Source organism: Euprymna scolopes, chromosome 36 (genome assembly GCF_053919585.1).
Source record: "Euprymna scolopes isolate OS-2025 chromosome 36, ASM5391958v1, whole genome shotgun sequence".
Classification (NCBI taxonomy): domain Eukaryota; kingdom Metazoa; phylum Mollusca; class Cephalopoda; order Sepiida; family Sepiolidae; genus Euprymna; species Euprymna scolopes.
In genome coordinates, this window is record NC_136517.1 from 4,277,900 (window position 1) to 4,296,003 (window position 18,104).

Here is an 18,104-nt window from a genome sequence, read left to right on the forward strand (position 1 = left end):
ATTTTTGGATTGTTTTGACCCTTTTTACATCCCCCAAAGATCTCTAAATACCCTAAATACAAATGGATAAGATAACAGGGTAGTTATTTCAGTCTTCCAACTGTAAAAAGCCATACAGGTGTGTTTATAGGAGCCCGATGAGATATAATACCTGCATTTTGGGGATTATCCGTGATTTTCGTTCATTTTTGGCTAATTTTTGGGTAAATTTGACCCATTTTGGACCCTTAAGATACCTTGAAAAGCCCTATATAGGTGGGATAGCCAGTGAGAATGTTAGATTTAATGATATAGAGCCATTTATGGTTAAAAATTGCACCCTGTGTGGCTTTGGGAGGTGCATTTTGGAAAATCCGTGATTTCCGACCATTTTTGGCTAATTTTGGGGTAATTTTGACCCATTTTGGACTCTGAGATACCCTAAAAAGCCCTATACTTGTGGGATAGCCAATGGGAATGTTAGATTTAATGATACAAATGCATTTATAGCCAAAAAATGCACCCTGTGGCTTTCAATAAGTGATTAAGTGTGTTCGGGGGCGAAATTTGGGCCATTTTCACGCGTTGACGCGGTCAAATCATTAGGGCAAGCGACCCTCCAATTTTGACCCGTTTTGAAAAAAATCACTTGTTCCCATCTATTTACATATAAATGAAGGTAATAAGCCACTTTTGGCATTTATTTGAAAATTTTGTTTCTATAGCCTACCCCTACTAATAAGGGTGTAACTAAAATATGTATTTGCATATATAGCTAAAACTATCTTTATGAATAAAAATGTATAGTTTTACTTTTTTTATCGAGTACTATCAAATAAACAGGGGGATTCATTGAAGTATTGATTACGCAAATTTCTATGAACACTACTTCACCATAAGCAAACATTATTAAACAATAGAATTCTGCAGCTTAATCATTTTTTTTTTCTTAATCTTTTTAGATTAAAAATTAATAACAATGTTTCATATGTTTCAAGAGTACTTTTGATTCTTCGTCAAATCATCTTCGGGTGACAAAAATAATGAACAAAAAAGATGGCGGAAAAAAAAGAGAATATCTAAAACAACTGAGTATACTATATACAAGGGAGTAATTATGTGTGTGTGTGTGTATATATATATATATATATATATATACAGTGATGATCATATTTATTGGCACGGTAAAATAAAAGTTAAATTTTGTCTAATAAATTCTAAAAAAGGGATTAAATTAAAGAAAATAACAAAGTATATTATGTATTTTTAACTGGCCTTTCCGATGCAGCAATCGGATTTTAGAAAAAATAAATAACAAAGGAACAACAAACATAATTGCAAAAAACCCTTGTTCAAAATTATTGGCACGATTTATTTAATAATCAATTGTATAGCCTTTGGCCTTGATTACCTTCCTCAGTCGCTTTTCATAGTTTACAACCAAGTTGTTGCACTCTTCAGTAGTAATTTTAGCCTACTCTTCCTGACAATAATCCTCCAATTGAATAAGATTCTTAGGCTTCCTTTGCATTACCCTCAATTTTAATGTTCTCCATAAATTTTCAATTGGATTAAGGTCTGGGCTTTGTGATGGCCACTCCAAAACATTAATATGATTGTCCTCAAGCCATTTCTTAGTCAGTTTAGCCGAATGCTTTGGGTCATTATCTTGCATGAACCACCAACGACGACCAAGTGAGAACTCTTTAGCAGAGTCTTTCAGGTTTTCATCCAATATTTTAACATAATCTTCCTTTTTCATGCTACCTGTGACCTTAACAAGTCGCCCTGGTCCAGAGGCAGCAAAGGATCCCCAAAACATCAAACTGCCTCCACCGTGCTTCACTGTGGGTATGGTGTTCTTAGGCAGGAAAGCTTCGCCAGATTTTCTGTAAATATAAGACACTTTATTATGGCCAAATAACTATTTTCGTTTCGTCAGTCCATAGAACACGTTTCCAGAATGCAACATCTTTATCAATATGACGTTTTGCAAAGGCTAGCCTTGCTTTCAGGTGCATAGGCTTCAATAAGGGAGTCTTTCTCGGACGACATGCTTTTAAACCAGCTCTCTTCAAAACTCTACCAACTGTATGTCGAGATACATTCACTCCAGAGGTGCTCTGTTCATCAAAAATCTCCCCAACAGAGATCCTTGGGTTTTGTTTTACTTGTCGAACAATTTTCCCTTCATCTCTTGGGGAAAGAATCCTTTTTCTCCCTCTACCCTCTAAACTCATAACGTGGCCTTGCGATTTGAACTTGTTTATTATGGCTCTAACAGTGGATTTGGGAAGGTTTAGCTTCTTTGAAATCTTATCATAGCCCTCCCCATTGGTATGGCATGCTACAACAAGCTTCCTGAGGTCTTCGCTGTGTTCCTTAGTTTTAACCATGGCGATTGAAAATTATAATTTAGTCACTTATAATAGTTTAAATAAATCGCTATCTAAAAATTATCTGAAAAAAATTATTCACTGAATTAGCGTTAAACAAGCATAATATGGCTATAAAAAAGTTCAGAAAGCACGTAAACCGGAAATTGATTGATATTATACTGATACTAAAAGAAAAACAAAGCCGTGCCAATAATTTTGAACAAGGGTTTTTTGCAATTATGTTTGTTGTTCCTTTGTTATTTATTTTTTTCTAAAATCCGATTGCTGCATCGGAAAGGCCAGTTAAAAATACATAATATACTTTGTTATTTTCTTTAATTTAATCCCTTTTTTAGAATTTATTAGACAAAATTTAACTTTTATTTTACCGTGCCAATAAATATGATCATCACTGTATATATATACACACACACACACACACACACTATTGTATTGTAGTGTGTTTGGATTCTTAATCCGGCAGGGGGTGATGTAATGTGTCTAGTGTGCTACGTATAAGTTAGTGTTAAGTTCATGCTTGCATGTCTTCTCGTTTCCAGCTAACACCGCTGGCTAACCTCGTGGTGAAAAGGGAGACGCTATGCATAAGTTTTCCCTGTCAGTACATAGCCTCTCCATCATCAAGACTCCTACAGTGCCTCCACATTGGCCACACACAGTAACTGGGTGCCTTGTTTTGTTTTTTTTTTGTTGTTTTTTTTTTACATGGGGATCACCACTTATCAAGGCCCGTAAGCCACTCGGGGATAAGGGTTATTTTGTGTACAATAATCAATGGGATAATATCGTAGTAATAGTTGGTGTTGGAGATTTGTTAAAGCGTCTTACTTAAGGGGGCGATTAATCAGGAATTTGTTTATGTTGGACTTGAAGACGTCCCAAGTTGTAGTCAGGTTGGAAACAGGCAAACGGAAGAGAATTCCACAGGCTTGCACTTCTCAGAAAAAGCTATGTTCATGGAATCTACGTTTTGATTTAGGCACAGATAAAGAGTGGAGGAAATTACTGACAGTGGTTTTAACTAGACGGGTGTTTATCATGAAGGATTGGTGAGGGGGGACCAGGGATTGGAGCTCGGACGAACACTTGCCATGGAAATAACGATAAAACAAAGACAGGCTCGCAACGTCTCTTCTGTGGGAAGAGAAGAGGGCATCCCCCACTAAGCCACGAAGTCCATTTTGTACTCTGTCAAGGCAGAATAGGCTGTTTTTTGAAGCTCCAGCCCAGATGTGGCAGCAGTACTCCATCTTTGGACGTACTTGGCTTTTATAGAGATAGAGATTCCATTTTCCCAGTGGCCTGGGCAACAGACTTTACATACGTGTTCCATTTCAGATGAGGAGTAAAGGACAAACCCAAGAGCTTGTCAAAACATGAAGCCTCCCGAAGATGAGAGCCATCCATTTCAATTGATGCTAGATGAGGAACAGAGCTTTGATGATGTAAAGTTAGGAGCTGGGTTTTAGATGCATTAAAAGTAACCAGCCACCTCTTCCCCCACTGAACGACGCGCTCAAGATCAGAGGAGAGAGAATCAGAGAGAGCTTTGTCATTTACGGCCTTTGATGTGTTGCCATAGATGGTCGTGTCATCAGCATAGATGTCAACGAATGAATTTAGTATGTGTTTTGGGAGATCATTGATGTAGATCAGGAAAAGAGTTGGGCCCAGGATGGACCCCTGGGGGACACCAGCATTAATACTGTAGGCCTCTGATTTCTGCCCATCAACCACTACTCTTATGGACCTATCAGAGAGAAATGATTTAATTATTGAGAAAACATTTCCAGTTATACCGTAGCTGGAAATCTTGTGAAGTAGGCCCTTATGCCAAACCTTATCAAAGGCCTTTCATATGTCAAGAGCAATTTCCCTAGAAAGGAAGCCTTTGTCGAGAGATTCACTAATCCTATGGGTTATAACTGTTAGCACATCAGCTGTAGATCTAGCAGAACGGAAACTATATTGCATGTCACTAAGGAGGTTATTTCTGCTGAGGTGGTTGACTATTTCTTTATTTAATATGGATTCCAGTAACTTATGACACACAAGAGACTTGTTGGTCTGTATTGAGAGGGGGATGATTTATCACTTGAGTTTTTAAATACAGAGCATACTGACGAGGTTTTCCAGGGTGTTGGAAAGCACTTCTCCTTAAGGCAACACTTAAACAGTTTTGTAAGTATGGGGGCAAGTTCTGGTCGAAGCTTTTTCAACACTATAATTGGAATGCCGTCTGGGCCAGTTGCTTTCCTGGAATCAAGGTTCTTGATTAGTTTGGCAACCTTGTGCACTTGTCTGTTGTAGGAGGAAATACAGGGAGTTGATGCCCTTCGTCGCAGAGGGTACGATCTCAGAGTAGTAGGGAACTCCAGAGGCGTTATGGCCCACTGATGTGTGGACAAGCCCTGGCACACTACCAACCCCTACCCCACTGTCTTGTAGGTGCCCTTGGTTGGGCAAAGACTAGAGGAACCAACCCTCAAATCAAACACCACTGCCTTGTGGGCCTTATCACAGCAAAAAGCTAAGAGATGGGAACTCTGACTTCAAATCCTATTGCTGCCTTGCAGTTTTCCCTAAAAGGCTATGGAACCTCATCCAGAAAGAAAAGGCGTAGTAGCGGACATGATAGGGCGACTGTCTACCTCAAACATGTTTGAATTTATTTAATTACTTAGATTTAGCAGGTGCACATTTTAATGACTAATGAGGTCAACTTTGACTGCGGGATAGTATTTCATTTACTGCGGGAACACTTTTTTTTATTTTTATTTTCCCAAGATGTTGGGGGGGGGGGCAATGCTTTCGGGCATTTCCGGCGATTGCCACCGGAAAAATACTGACAGAATTAGTGTTGCTTTTATTATACAAAAAAAGCCTAATCCACATGCAGCGAGCAAAAACTGTTGAATATTTATCTCCTCGAAGTTGAGCAAATTAAATAGACAGGCGACCTCCATTGTTAACTCGGAGATATTATGACTTATATGTGATATAAAAAGTTTTAAGAAGTTGTGAACCGACTGACCGCTTCTCTGAAAAAAGCCTTTCTTGGACATACACAAAAAGCGAACATATATACACACATTTTCGCTTTTATATATATATAGATAGATTATTATAATTTCTTGTTTGAATTAATGAATATTGTAATTTATTCAATTTTATCTATCTTTCCTATTTCATATAAATAAATAAAATTGCATCTCTCAAATAGAATCATAAAAATTAAAAATCAAAAATGCATGAGAAAACAATATAATTATTTACCTCAAAGATTTGTAAGATAGCTTCTAATTCCTCCCGATGTGCTTTGCTGGCTGAAATGAAATAAAATATTAAATTAAAACAATTCTAGATACTAATTTGAAAGCAGAAAAAATATTTGAAAATGTTAAGTTTGAATTTTTTTCTTAAAATATTTATAAAAACTAAAAAAAAAAAAAACAACTTTTCATGTTCAGCAGAAGCAGCCAAAACTTTTCATGTGACAAATTCATACAATTGAATAAAATTTTTTTAATCTTGTGATCATTTTTATTTGTTTGAAAAGCTTACACATACACCTTAACAGCAAGTGAAAACCGTTTGAGTTTGATTCATACAAACAATTTGTAAATAAACCGCATCTTTAGACAAAATATTTTAAAGTGACAAAATGTAAACAATATTTTAAACGTCCGACACACTTATTGAATTTTATAGATTCTGATAATTGATAATCAACTTGACGGATTTGTTTCTTATCGATAGAATAAAGGATATATTATTTAATTGTTGGAATTCTTTTGGAGATGAGTAATTTGTATATTTTATTTTTTTATTTGCAGTCCTCATCTGTATAGTTGTTGTTTCACAACGTTTCGGACAACTATTCCTCTGGCCTTCATCAGGTGATTAACTGCAACAGGATAGAAATCCTGAGTCTCGTAACTGTATGCCCGGTAATTACTGCCTTCCATAGTTGTTGTCTCACCACGTTTTCGGCCAACTATTCCTCTGGCCTTCATCAGGTTGTTAACTACGATGGGATAGAAATGATGAATCTTCAACTGTACCTTCAGTAATTATTACATTCCATAGTTGTTGTTGTCATCTCACGTTTTGGCCAACCAATCCTCTGGCCAACTTTGGATAGGATTGAAACCGCTATCTTCATCTTAATATATACCATTCCATATGGATCCGACAATGGATTGGTTGGTTGTTTTTGTTTTACGGCATATCAACCCTTTTCGGGTTATTTAATGCCGAATCCAGTGATTTTGAAGAACAATTTTTTAATAGAGTATATTTATTTTTTTAAGTCGGTTTCTATTTAACCCATAGTTGGGACCCTAACAGGTACTACCACTCCAGGTCAGAGTGGACCTGGGAGCAATGGCAATTAAAAGGTGGCTCCACACTCCCCAAAGCCCGTAAGCTGGGGCCTCACCATCGGATATAGTTTAAGGTCATATCCAGGACCTCCGACAATGGAAGATCAGATAACAAAAAACTTGGATTTATAAGACCAAAAAATCCAACCTTGATCGCTCTTCAGGGCCCGTGGCGCACTGGATAGAGACATTGAATCTCTACAGTTCCAGGTAAGCATTGTCTGAAGATAGCGGTTTCAATCCTACCCAAAGCAGGCCAGAGGATTAGTCTATGGAAGGCAGTAATTACTGAAGATACAGTTGAAGACTATCCTGTCGCAGCTAACAACCTGACAAAGGCCAGAGGAATAGTTGGCCGAAACGTCGTGAAACAACTATAAAGATGAGGATAAGTCCACAATAAATAAATAAAAAAAAGAATAAAGGATATTTTCAATTAAGGTTGGGGGGGGGGACAATTGCTACTTTCGGCTTTCAAAATATTAATATCACAAATGAATCTTGTTTAGAAAGCAAGTAAACATAGTGAAATTTTACATTTCTGAAAATTTTTAGATGAGGATTCATAATTTGTGTTACTTTTCTAATTTTGTGCACAATATTTCGATCAATGTAACATCAGGTGTCTCTTGTCCAACTTGCAAATTATTCTGTTCAACTCAGGAATCGACATGGAATTTTAATGGAACGTTTTATTTAATTTAGCATGCTTTCGTTCTGCCATGACTTAGTAGCACTCCTAAATATTTTATTATCACCCACATTGAGGATTGAACCTTGAACCTATAGAAGAGTGTAACTTACAACTGAATTTTTACAAAGTTTTTTTTTTTTTTTTGTATGGGGGTTTAAAATTAAAAAAAAAAAAAAATGACATGTGCCGAGCACAAATACGCATAACTGAAATTAGTAACCGAACGCTTTTACCGATGTAGCCACAATTATGCAGATGCTATGACATTGCAAATTATAGCTATTTCAAACGAAAGAAGGAATCAATGATTAGTGCATGCGCGGCTTGCAAATTGCGTCAAAAGGCAGGTTTTTATTTGACCCCTTCCTTCAAAGAAAATGATATTTCTACACAAAATAACTGAAAAAGTTTAAATATGATAATTTGTGACGGCGAGGGAGCACGTTTCGTAAGTTTCATAAGAAAAAAAAAAAATTGTGAGAACCGATGGGGGTGGTACAAGCAAAAATATCTGGTGCCATCAGCCAGAAATGAAACCAAAAGCAATATTTTGTAAGCAAAAAAAGAAATTAAAAAAAATAAAGGAAAAAATGACGGGTGTGAACTCACATAAGTTAGTAACCAAACCTTTTTAGCTATGTGACCACAATTATGCATCTGCTTTGACATCTCAAATTATAGCTATCTCAAATGAAAGAAGGTATCAACAATCAGCGCGGTTAGTCATTGAAACATTTCACTCTGCAATTCATCACCTTCCTTTTTGTTATACATGTTTTGTCATATAAATTAAGGAAGTTTTTATTTGGGTGCACCTGAACAATTGGAACCACTCCTTGTTTCAATTATTTCTGCGGATTATTATCGATTATTAGCAACTTTTTGCGAGATTATGTAGATTATTGTCCCTTATAATATGAAAGCGATTACCCTTCTCTCACTCTTTTCAAAAAGCATTCTATACTTTCACCTAACAATTTAATAAAAAAGATATCGTAAAACTTGAATTAATCTTGAAAATATTATGGTTCACCTGAACAATCATCACCCCCCCCCTACTCTTTACAAATGTTTTCCTTTTCGTCTGTTTTTAAATATTTCTGTTAATTATTTTGATTGGTCACAAAGTTATAAAATTATTAAAAAAAATTTGAAAAAAAAAAAAAAAAAAAAAAAAAAATCAATATTTAAAGATTTGGAGGGGGGGGGGGTTCAGTTTCAAATATTTAGAACGGATTCAGCCCCCACCCCACCATTATCTTTTTTTTGTTTCCTTTTTCAACTTTAACTTTGTCGCTCCCCACACCTTGTCATTTTTTTTTTTTTTTTTTTATTTACAACTTTTTTAATTACATTCCTTGGAATTCGACAGAAACTTGTTGCAAACTTGTTTGTAGAAAAAGGAGTAGAATATTGCTAGGTTTTCTATAATTAAAATGTTTTATATGCGTAAATGCGCGGTGTTTATACGTTGTCTCTTTTTTCAACTTATTGTATAGTCACTTCTTTTCACCGTCATCGTTTTGCCTTTAACAACCCGCACTATTTTTAAAATAGTATTTTCAAGATTAACGATGTCTTTTTTATTAAATTGTTAGGTGAAAGTACAGAATAGTTACAAAACACAGGTTTCTAAATAATAACAATATTATTTCAGCATGGGTAGTTTTTTATTAGGTAGGGAGGGGTCTGCTAACAATAAATATTACATCTAAATACGGCACAAAATTTACCACTTGGATGATATTAATACCTGTTTCTTGGGAAGAGTAGGAGTGGTGGCACTCATGTTCATATAAAAATTTAACATAATTTAAGGTATGATTTACCAAAAAAATATTATGTTTAATCTACATAATCTCTCAAAAAGTCGATAATAATTGATAATGATCCACAAAAATAGATGAAACCTTAAACTGTTAAAAAAAATCAAAATCAAAAATGAAAGGAAGTTTGTTTTTTATTTGTTTTAATTAAAGAATCGTAATTACATTTGAATTTTTGTTTCTTTTGAATAAAAATTTAACCCTCATTGGATTTAAACCGCTGATTAAAAAAAAAAAATAAATAAATAAAAAAAAAAATCGAAATAAGGAAATTCTTTTTTTGTTTTAATATAATTAACCACCAAAATTACAAAACAATCCTTTTTAAATGAGAAAAAAAAACAAAAAAAAAACGACCACCCTTAGACGTGCGCGAACCTCAAAACCAATGATCATGATACAACCTCCTAATCCACTGGGTTACAGCGCTGATTGCGAAATCAAAATGGAAATTCTTTTATTCAAACAAATTCAAAGAACAATGGTTAATGCATGCGCAGTTGTTGAAATCGTTTACAAAAAAACGACTTTAACTGACCCCCGCTTCATGTAAAACGCAATTTCTATACAAAATAATCGACCATTTTTTCCAATTTTTACATATGTGTCCAAGAGATTGGTCTTTATAACAATACCAGGTTTGTGACTGTTTGATGAGGCTGACAAAAGTTTTTAGCAGACCTAGAAACCCACACACACAAACAGGTCCCTTTTATATAATAGACTAGCTTGGGTGCCCGGCACTGCCAGGGTGTTTGTGTGTGTTGAGCAAAGAAAAAAAAAAAAAAAAAAAGTAGTAGTAGTAGTATGCAGGCAGGCTCGAACCCGTGACACAAAGGCGGAAAAGAAAGTAGAAGAAAACCTGACATCTTACCGCTACTGCATGATGCAACCGAAAGTGTAAAGCGTTCAAATTTAGCGATATCAATCAAAAAGTTGACGTGCAGAAATGACATTGCTTTTAAACCTCCACCGAAGATCATTTTTAATGTGGGGGACTCCTTTACTTCACTGCTACCAAAGACTGTCAATGCTATTTAATGTGTGTGTGTGGGGGGGGGGGATGTCTGATATGAAGGGTTTATGTAACCGACGTGAGAAGGCTGACGAAAAAAGCCTTTCTTAGAAATACATAAACGTTCACGTCCATTTCGCCTTTTATATAATAGACTAGCGGGGGTGCCCGGCCTTGCCCAGGTGTTAGGAGGTGTGTGTTGAGTAAAAAAAAAAAAAAGTAGTAGGCAGGCAGGCTCTAACCCGTGACACGAAGGCAGAAAAGAAAATGAAAGAAAACCTGACATCTTACCGCTACATCTTGAAGATGTTTGCTCATCAAATGATCAAAATTCAGCCGCTATGTGGAAATTTCTTGCAGAATTTCATCATTTTGTCGCATCATTCGATGACATTTGGCCAATATTTCTTGCATTCCGTCATCGATTTGTTCGATCAACTGCAAAGCGTCACGTTTGGCTTTTTCACAAATCGATTCGTATTCCGACCAGATTTGCACGTTTTATTGTGCAGTCCGATTTGAATTCTTAAACAAATTGCAAAACTTTTGTTTTACTCTTTAGTCATGACACGTGCACAACTCGAATGCATACACATCCAAGACAATGGCCGAATCCTTAAATAGAAAATAGCCTCCAGTTTGTAGTAGAATAGAGGATCACATTTGAGACTACTAAGACAAAGCTCCTTTCCTTTAACAATTATAAGAAACCTTTCCAACCCCGAATTGCCATGGCAGATAGCACTCTGCCAAGAGTCCAATGTTCAAAGACTTTGACCTAATATTTTCAACCAAAATGATAAAAACATAAAAAATACTGACAAGTCTGCTGCAAAGAAAGTATCTCCTCCTACTGGGTTAGAAAATTTTCACATCTGCCAATATCCTATATGTCTATAAAGCCTCCACCCATGCATGGATTATTAGGGTCACATTTCAGGAAGTGCACTAACCTTTTCCTTTCTGACAAATTGTTATGAATGGTCATATAATGTAAGCTGAAAAAAGGGGTTCTCCCAAATCTATTTTTTATAATTCAATTTTAGTCGTATAGGTCTCTACATGGCTTTGTAATCCAGTCTGCCGCTTTCACATCTCTCTCAGGTTGTTCTCACGTGAAGATGCAAGAACTCCCATGACAGAGTTCAAGTAGAAAAGGTAATTCTCTACCGTTTACAGAAAAGGGGTTAGTTCCCTTTAATCGTGTATTATCATCCTTACAACTTTAAATTTTGTCGCTTGTACGACTCCAGTTGTGAGTCCACCTGCAAGTGTTGTGCTGGAAAGTAGGTACAAACTAACTTTCGGATGTTTGTAACCTGCATTTCAGTTTCTGTGTTCTGAGAAGTTTCCAGGAGTTTGCTGTGGCAAGTGAAAGGTGTCCAACAAGATGTTCAATGGAATGGTAGGATCTGGTATTCCTAGTGGAAGAGTGATACTCACAGTTGGTTAAAATGCCAAACCCAAATGGAATTTGTGACATTTACAGTTTGTCGTACAATAAGTCCTTGAGTTCACGTTTCTGTGTTGTTTCAGTAGTATCTTGGCAAGACTTGTTGATCAAGTAAGAAATCCCTTTAAACAGAACCATAATGGTGATTGTACTGCCATCCCATTTTTGCGTTTCTCCTGATGGAGTGATGTTGTTTTGGACATAAGACTTCAATGTGTAATCAGATTTTCCAATTCATCAAGGATTCAGCAGGGGAGCTCCCATTTGGTGTATAAGGGTTTGGTGCTGCCTTATATAAAAAGTTTCCATTATTTCTGATTTTGTCCCTTCTCCTCAGAGTTTTAAAAAGGCTCTTTTGAAATTATTCACAAGATGTCAAACCTGCCCATTTGACTGTGGATAGAATGGTTGTGGACGAATGTGGTTGATACCATTTTGTTGACAGAAAGAAAATTTGGCTGAACTATAATAAATACGATGCCATTGTCAGAGATCAAGGTCTCAGGGATACCAAATCTGTTAAAAATTTCCTGATGTTTGGAAATTGTTTCTTCAGAACTGATAAGTGACATTGAAAAAAGTCTCAGGCCATTTGCTGTAGACATCTACAACAATGAGAAAAGATTGTCCATTTGTGGGTCCTGCAAAATCTATGTGGAGGCATTACCAGGAGGAATCTGGAACAGGCCATAAAGAAAGCATAGATTTGTGAGGTGATTCGTCTGCTAGCTGGCATTTGGTACAAGCGTGTGCAAGGTCTTCTAGTTGCTTATCTATATTTGATCAATAGACGTAACCACAAGCTAAAACTTTCATAAGATTATGCTTTTGTGCCTAAAATGGAATTGTTTGAGAATCATGTTTTGCAAGGATGAAGGAATGATGACTCCCTTCGGCAAAAAGAAGTACTTCAAATAGGAAGATTTCTGTTCGAAGAATGGTAGTAACTGTTTATTCGGGGATATAGTTAGCCGCGTGATATGGTGATAGCTGATGACTTCTTGCAGGAGAGGGTCAGAAGCTGTGACTTCGTTAATCATGTGGAAGTAATGTAGCTGTGAGCGTTGAAGAGATTTTTGGCTCCAAGGATACTGCTGCAACAACCAAATCTTTAAATAATTTTTGGTGTGTGTTAATGAACCTCAACAAAGCATCTGCATGTTCAATCAAATTGGTTGAAAGGTACTTTATCAAAAAAATCATAATCAATTAGCGTGCTAGCCCACTATTGTAATCAATTAGCGGTATACACAGGAATGCCTTTCTTGGATCAGAAATGCTTACAGAGGTTTGTGGTCTGTGATTAATATGAAATGACATCCTTAAATCATTTTATAAAATTTTTTATGGTATATATATTATTGTCAAAAGCTTCTTTCTCGATTTGGCCATAGTACCTTTCCGCTGGTGTCAATGTGTTTGCTTTACTGATGCCAACAATAGGAGCCACCCATCTCGAGTAGTTTGTTGATTCTATTACTCAAGTTTCCTAGAAGTAAGTTAGTTCCTTTTCTACTATGTTGTGAGTTAAGACGCAGGACGTTTGGGTCAAATTATTGGCTTGCTATCTGCTTTCAACTTGAAAGTGGCTTTGATCTTCGTACAACATCTCACATCCTTTTAAAAAACATCACTGAACTTAATTGTTTGAGTACCATATTCTTCATATTTTGAGCTTATTTGAGGGAAAATGTATTGGAAACAGATTTCAATGTGACGGTGAATTGTTTATCCTGAAAAGAGATGGAACAATTTAGTCCACCAGTAAATCAAGTTTGCTAAGTTTTATCCAGGTGTTCCGAGAAATAAGGGTGATATCAGATGGTGTGCCAAATTGAAAAAACTGATATTTTGTTTAAACAAATGCCAATATATTTTCAGTGGGATTTGAAATCAACTTTGAAAATTGCAGACACTGAATTTAATTTTCTCTGCTCGTTTTTTTATAAGTTTGGTGAGATTTACTATCAGATGATTAGGAGGTGTGGCCATTTTCTTTATGGTTAAGTTTATGTGGTTTTTGAATCGACAAAAACATGCATCACTGCAAGACCAGCATGTAGACGGTGGAGTTTCCTTTGGACCTTTAGATTTGTCGTTAGAATGGATGTGACTAACTTGAGATGGTTGAAAAGATAGTGTGGATTTTTGCTGGACCAACACGGCGTCTTTTCTTAATTTTACATTCTATTATATTTTGTTGTCAAATCCTGAACTGTTAACTTTTTGTCTGTCTAAAGGTTTGCTAGCAGTTGGGAATGTATTTCCGAATCATTTGATGATTGTAGACTTGCTCTGAAGATTAAACATTTAAACTGATTTTTCGTGAATGTTTGAAGATGAAATCTCTCATGATTCACACGCTCAACATGTGTCATTAAGTGACAAAATCATTTGACTGGTTTTTGCCTACTTTGAAACAGTTGTAATGGATGTTGAAAAGAGATTGTTGTTCTCTAAAAATGCTTGTTAGAATCATAATGGTCTCAGTGAAGATCAAATCGGAGGTCGTTTGGATAAAATAAAATTCACAAACCTTTCGTTTTCCTTTGTACCTAATTTCTGTATAAGTAAAGTTTCTTCGAATAATCGGTTTTGTTTGGGAATTCATGATGAGAAATATCCTTCCATCACAAATTAATTGAAAGTATACCTGTTTTTAACATTACAGGTAAATTCTAAAATTGCATTTGAAAGGTGAACACAACTGAATTACCGGTGTCTTGGAACTGAAATTTTTGTGTTAATGTGGCTATTAAATTTAGTTGAGCTATTTCAAATTGTTCTTGCGGTTGTAATAGAATTTGCTTAAAAACTTCTGCAGAAATAGATTGATTTTTTTTTTTTTTAAAAGTTTGATTACTCGTTGCCAATTGTTATGAATGAACCTTTTATTTGTAAGCTAAAAAAATGGTTCTTCCAAATCTATTTATAATTCAATGTTCTCCACGTTGCTTTGTAATCCAGTCTAGCGCTGCTAATCTCACTTTTCTCTCATGCGATTCTTGCGTGAAAACATGGTTAAAATAGGGGAGGTAACTGCCTTTTACAGAAATAGGAGTTACTTCCCATTGAAAGTGTGTTATCGTCCTAACAACAAGTACTTTTATGGAATGTGCTCCAATGAACTTAGTTCATTTGTATCCAGTCAACAAAAATACCTCTGACCTACACAAGAAGCAAGATCCTACCTTTAACTGTAAAGGTATGTAAATGTCAAAAAACTTTCTACTTAAATAGCTTCTTTCATCAAACCATTTGCCTTTGGAATTCCCTTCCTGCTTGCTTCCCCTAATTGAACCAATATTCAGACATTTAAATGTAATATGTATACAAACATCTTGCTGCCAAACTTCCCACTTAGATTGACCTTACGCTACATTTCCAGGTTCACCGACTCAAAGTGGCAGCACCTGTCATATGTCAATCTATAAGTTAACTAAAATTTGTTTGCTGACTATTTAATTACAAATAAATGCGGACAAAATTAATCCATAAATAGAAATACTTGAAGTATAAAAACCTTTTTACCAAAATGATGGAATTCAGCATTGAAATAACATGTAAAAGGGTTGATATGCCATAAAACAAAACAAGTCGATACAATTACCTTTTTTTTTTTAATCAAAACTGAAACATTTCTATTTTCGTAGTTTAAGACATTATTCTTACTCAATTTCGATTCAACAACTCAACTTGTTATCCGTTAGCAAACAAACTTTCATCTTTGAAATACTTACCTCTTTGTTTCAGTTCAGTTTCAACATTCACAAAGACATCATAAAAGACGTAATATATATGCGAGTAATTCTCATCAAAGAATGCTTTTTGTTCCTGAATATCATATGTTTCTGGAAAAAAAAAAAAAAAATTTTTAAATAAAATATGGATGGACAGAATTACAAGATAAGGAACATAAAAATATTATTATTGGAATCATTTGAGACGAGTAATTTGTATATTTTATTTATTCGGGACCCATGGTGTAGTGGATAGAGGCATTGGATCTCTATGGTTTCAGGTGAGCACTGTCTCAAGATTGCGGTTCCAATCCTACCCAAAGCCGACTAGAGGATTAATTGGCCAAAACATGGTGAGACAACAACTATGGAAGGCAGTAATTACTGAGGATACAGTTAAGAGATGCAGCATTCCTATCCCATCGCGGTTAACCAACTGAAGAAGGCCAGAGGAATAGTTGGCCAAAACGTGGTGAAACGACAACTATGAAGATAAGGATAACAGTCCGCAATTAAATAAAATATAAAAGACATTTTTGTTTCTTTTTAGACAAGGATTAATATTTTGGATTATTCAGATTACTATTCTAATCTTGGTGGTTATTTTCACCATTTTTTCCAGGTTCCCAAATTAAAAAAGGTACACCTGAAGAAATGTAATAGAGCCACTGACACTGGGAGCAGCAGCAGCAGCAACCACATAGATATGCAAATGGCCGAGCCGGCTGTGCGAAGTGACGTCACAGCAGAGACGAGGAGAAATGAATTGCTTAAATATTTAGAAAAAATGTGTTGTTAGAAATACCAGATGTAAATGCTTTTTGTTTAAAACTGAAAAACGAGTTTCTTCCTTCTGTTTCTTTGATATAATGACTACGTTACAGAAGGTCAGAAGTTCCATCAACGAAGATGTGAAAATAACCAAGATTAAAGTAGAAATCCAAATAATTTAACTCTTTCACGATACCCAATCTCATTCTCAAGGCTCCATTTAAACTGACTCTAAAATTCTTAAATCCTCTTGTATTGGACAATTAAAAAAATTTCAAACTATGAGGCATTCTGAAATTAATGCCTTCTATTTTTTCATTCTGCCTAGAAGGATTATAGGGCATTGCAAATTACATTACGATGACTGAACTTATGCATTCACGACCTGAAAGTTTCAACTCTCTGTTGCAGAAGAAAGTCATGAATGGGCGTCAGAAGCAGAGATGTGTCACTGAATTCTTGGCAAAAGCGCATTGAGAATGGTGGTGACTATGTAGAAAAATAAATTCTGGAGCACAAAAGGTCGCTCATTTTAATGGTATCACTCCTGCCTTCATAGCTCTTCAAATTTTGGAGGAAAAAAAAAAAGGTTTTATTTTTTGAACAACTTTGCTATTTACATCCAATAAATATGGATTAAAACAATTACAATTTTATAACAATTTTGTTCAATAATTAATTTCATAACCAAACAATACTGCAACAATTCAATTATTCAAATTAAAAAAAAATTTGATAAAAAAATTAAACAAATATGAAAGCTTTAAGAACTCTCCCTGCAACAATGGGTTCGTACGGATATGTAACAATTAGAAGGCGGTTAATAGACATGTAACAATTAGAAGGCGGTTAATAGAGCAGTATACATGAAAAAAACTTAAATTAATAAAAATATTTCAATCATATAGATAGAAAAAGATTTATCTAAGAAAGGATCTTTTATAAAAATCTTTTCAATCTAAGGGAAAAAAAACTTATTTTTTGCGCCCTGCATGGTTAAATATTTGGTATTATTTTAGAAAAAGCGTGAACTTGAACTAGTAAATAAAAATATATTGTTTTGTAGATTTCGGTGTGCTAAAAAAGAATCTGAAAACCGTATCCATCGCAACTTAATAGTTTCAGAGATATTAATATTTTTCCAAAAGGATTATTTTCTTTATAAAATCAGCTATAAAGGCGTAAGTCGGCTGATTATGCATGCGCACAGACCAAAGAGAAATCATATTTTTTTTTTTTTTTAAACCAGCATTTTATTAGTTTCCGTAAGTAAAAAGTAAATATCACAACGCATCGTATTTGTTCACATAATTTTGATTCTTGTGCGCACGAGCGTAAAATAACTTGTCACATTGCAGAGGAATTTTTAGCGGGCATTTTAAAAAAAAAAAAAATGTGGTTCATTTTTGTGTGTTTTTAATGCTTTTTAATTGATCTAAAAAGAACTCAGTTTTCATGAGCAGTTTACAAAAACATAACCGTTTTTCTGCAAGTGAAAACTTACTAACAGCATTATTTTTACTATAAAATGAGATAAGAACTTTTTTTTATTTCATAAAAATATTTCTTGTAATTTAAAATGTCCACCATGTATACATGCGCCTTGTGAAATGTCACGTGACTACTGCTCATGCATAGCGTAAATGAAGTCAGTGAAATGGCCTCTGTGTGCATGCACAATCAGCCGACTTACGCCATTATAGCTGATTTTATAAAGAAAATAATCCATTGGAAAAATATTAATATCTCCAAAACTATTAAGTTGCGACGGATACGGTTTTCAGATTCTTTTTTAGCACACTGAAATCCACAAGAAAAAAATTTTTTTTCTACCAATTCGAG

The 18,104-nt window shown here is 35.1% G+C and overlaps 1 protein-coding gene across 14 annotated transcripts in view; it reads right to left on the reverse strand.

The window, feature by feature from the left end:
* Nucleotides 1–18,104, reverse strand: part of LOC145260287 (ral GTPase-activating protein subunit alpha-1-like) — a 476,501-nt gene that overhangs the window by 426,990 nt on the left and 31,407 nt on the right. For all 14 annotated transcript variants that reach the window (XM_080118139.1, XM_080118137.1, XM_080118136.1 and 11 more), the window contains exons 2-3: nt 15,492–15,602; nt 5,655–5,704 (exon numbers count right to left, since the gene is read on the reverse strand). In XM_080118139.1, the coding sequence (XP_079974265.1) occupies nt 5,655–5,704; nt 15,492–15,602 (161 nt within the window). The remainder of the gene's footprint in view (nt 1–5,654; nt 5,705–15,491; nt 15,603–18,104) is intronic.